At 54.9% G+C, this 2,183-nt stretch overlaps 1 protein-coding gene across 1 annotated transcript in view; it reads right to left on the reverse strand.

Annotated features, from left to right (window-relative positions):
* COMMD7 (COMM domain containing 7) overlaps nt 1-2,183 on the reverse strand; it is a gene marked incomplete at its 5' end in the record, with an annotated part of 4,423 nt that overhangs the window by 1,243 nt on the left and 997 nt on the right. Inside the window, 4 exons of the mRNA XM_010142470.1 lie at nt 166-215; nt 339-429; nt 939-976; nt 1,056-1,112. Coding sequence (XP_010140772.1) covers nt 166-215; nt 339-429; nt 939-976; nt 1,056-1,112 — 236 coding nt within the window. The remainder of the gene's footprint in view (nt 1-165; nt 216-338; nt 430-938; nt 977-1,055; nt 1,113-2,183) is intronic.

The raw sequence follows: 2,183 nt of genomic DNA on the forward strand, positions 1-2,183 counted from the left end.
GGCAGTTGCGCTCAGAAGAGCGAGGCAGATGCGCTGCTGTGAGCCGGTTCCTCTGAGCTCTGGCTCTCCTCTAGCTCCTCGCACAGCCAACGCTTCCCACACGCCCGCTCGCAGCTTGTTCCTTAACAGCACTACAACCTCGGCTCTCTGATGTGGGAGATTTACCTGTAAGAAGATACTTCCCACTTTTTCCAACTCGCTGCTCCCAGCAGTCACTGTGAGTCAGAAAGAAGAGAAGGGAGATAATCTGTTAGCTAAACCGGGAGAGAAGGCGGTACTGAGCCGGGAGCTGCTGCCGGGCTTCCCAACCCACTCGGTTTGTGTTGTAGCTCTGTTACCTCCAAACTTCCACTCCATATCGATGAGCTGGTTAATCATCAGCGTCTGACCCACAGCCAGGCGCGTCAGGGTGGGGGAATTTGCCTTCCACTGCAAGAGCAAGAGACACGCGAGCAGTCGTTCAGAGAGGCCTCGCTTTGCGTTCCCTGTGACCTCAACCCAAGCCAGAAACGAGGCAGAGCCCCCGGTGGAGCTGTGCAAAGGGGCACGCGTGCCTGGGAGGTTTCCATCTGCCTCGTCGCTTCTGTAAGTGAAACTCACTGGGTTTGTTTTAACACCGGTTCGGTGTAACAATATCTGTCGTGTGTTGGTGCAACTGTGTGACTCCGGGGCTCAGAGCAGGCGAAGCAGGAAAAGGAGCACATGGAAGGGATGCGGGAGTGGCGGAGCGGTGGGGTGGGGACCACCAGAACCACCAGCGTCACCAGACAAAGGGCAGCTTTTCAGCTACCCGAGCATCTTCCCTGCGAAATTCTGAGCTGGCTGGGAGGAAAGTGCCCACGTGCTGACCGAGCTCAGCAGCACAGCGGGGTTTTACACATTCCCACTCAAAGACTGACATTTCATTAGCTCAGAAACAAGGAAAAATATTTTAATACCTGCTCTGCAAAATAACTGGCTTTCTCTTCACTGAGGCCTGTGGGAGAAATCATACGAGATTACTATGTGTGATAAATATTAATTATCTTTTATTTAGGGGAAGTCAGGTGACCTACCTAGAGCAATAAAATCTGCTCTGACTTGTTCGGAAGACAAATTCCTCTTCAGGGCACCTGAATAAACAATGCAGAGAAGAAAAATCACTTTTTACGGAGTCAAACCAATCTTTACTGGGGCAAATAAGAGCAGGGAGGGAGACCACTGCCTCAGAAAGCCTCTGCTCTTGGAGCCTGTGGTGAGGCAAACCACAGCTCCCCAAGATGGGAAGCGCAGCCCCGCCACCGGTATCCCTGCAGACACCCAGTGCTTTAAAAGTCAGGGCTCTGGGAGGGCCTGGGAGAGGGGGGACATTTCCCTGCGGGTATCCATGGAGACCGCAGCAGCCAGCTTGGCTTGTTAAAGGAGAACTGTTAAGGCTGGCAGGCCACTAATTTGCCCGACCCGCTGGGTTTCGGATTAGGGGTGTGAACGTGTGCGGTAACACTTGCCCCCGCTGCGCCTGCCTCCTTTGTTCTGGGGCGCGTGTTTTGAAGCCGCTGCTTTCTCTCCTATAGCAGCTTGGCTTGTTAAAGGAGAACTGTTAAGGCTGGCAGGCCACTAATTTGCCCGACCCGCTGGGTTTCGGATTAGGGGTGTGAACGTGTGCGGTAACCCTTCCCCCCGCTGCGCCTGCCTCCTTTGTTCTGGGGCGCAGGCAGCACAGGCACCTTGACAAGGGCTCTGGGCGCTGAAGCCAAGAGCAGGTTCTCAGAATTTCAGAGGTCACCAGCTCCGCGCGGTCTCCGGCCAGGCAGCACCCAGAGTCATCTGCTAGAATCTGCTCCGACACAGAGCACCCAGGGAGCTAGAGCGGGACTGGGGCCGGTGCACACGAAGGGGGACGAGGGGACGGAGTGCACCTTGGCCACAAAACGCCAGTTCCACAAGAAAACCCCCCAGGATGACTGTAGTAAAGCGAATTATTCAGAGCCGCCCCTGGGCAGCAGAAATGGCTTGAAGCAGCAGACTGAAATTTGAGTGCAAATGCAGGAAACAGTTGTGCTCGTCTTGAGAAAGCATCGGGGACCCCAGACCGAGGGATAATGACGAGGGACTATTAATAACGAGAGGGATCAATGGATGCACGGGCAGTGGGGGTGTCTGATGCATTATCGTGTCAAACGGCAGCCGCCACTTCGGAGCCA

This window comes from Buceros rhinoceros, unplaced genomic scaffold, assembly GCF_000710305.1.
Source record: "Buceros rhinoceros silvestris isolate BGI_N320 unplaced genomic scaffold, ASM71030v1 scaffold24068, whole genome shotgun sequence".
NCBI classification, from domain to species: domain Eukaryota; kingdom Metazoa; phylum Chordata; class Aves; order Bucerotiformes; family Bucerotidae; genus Buceros; species Buceros rhinoceros.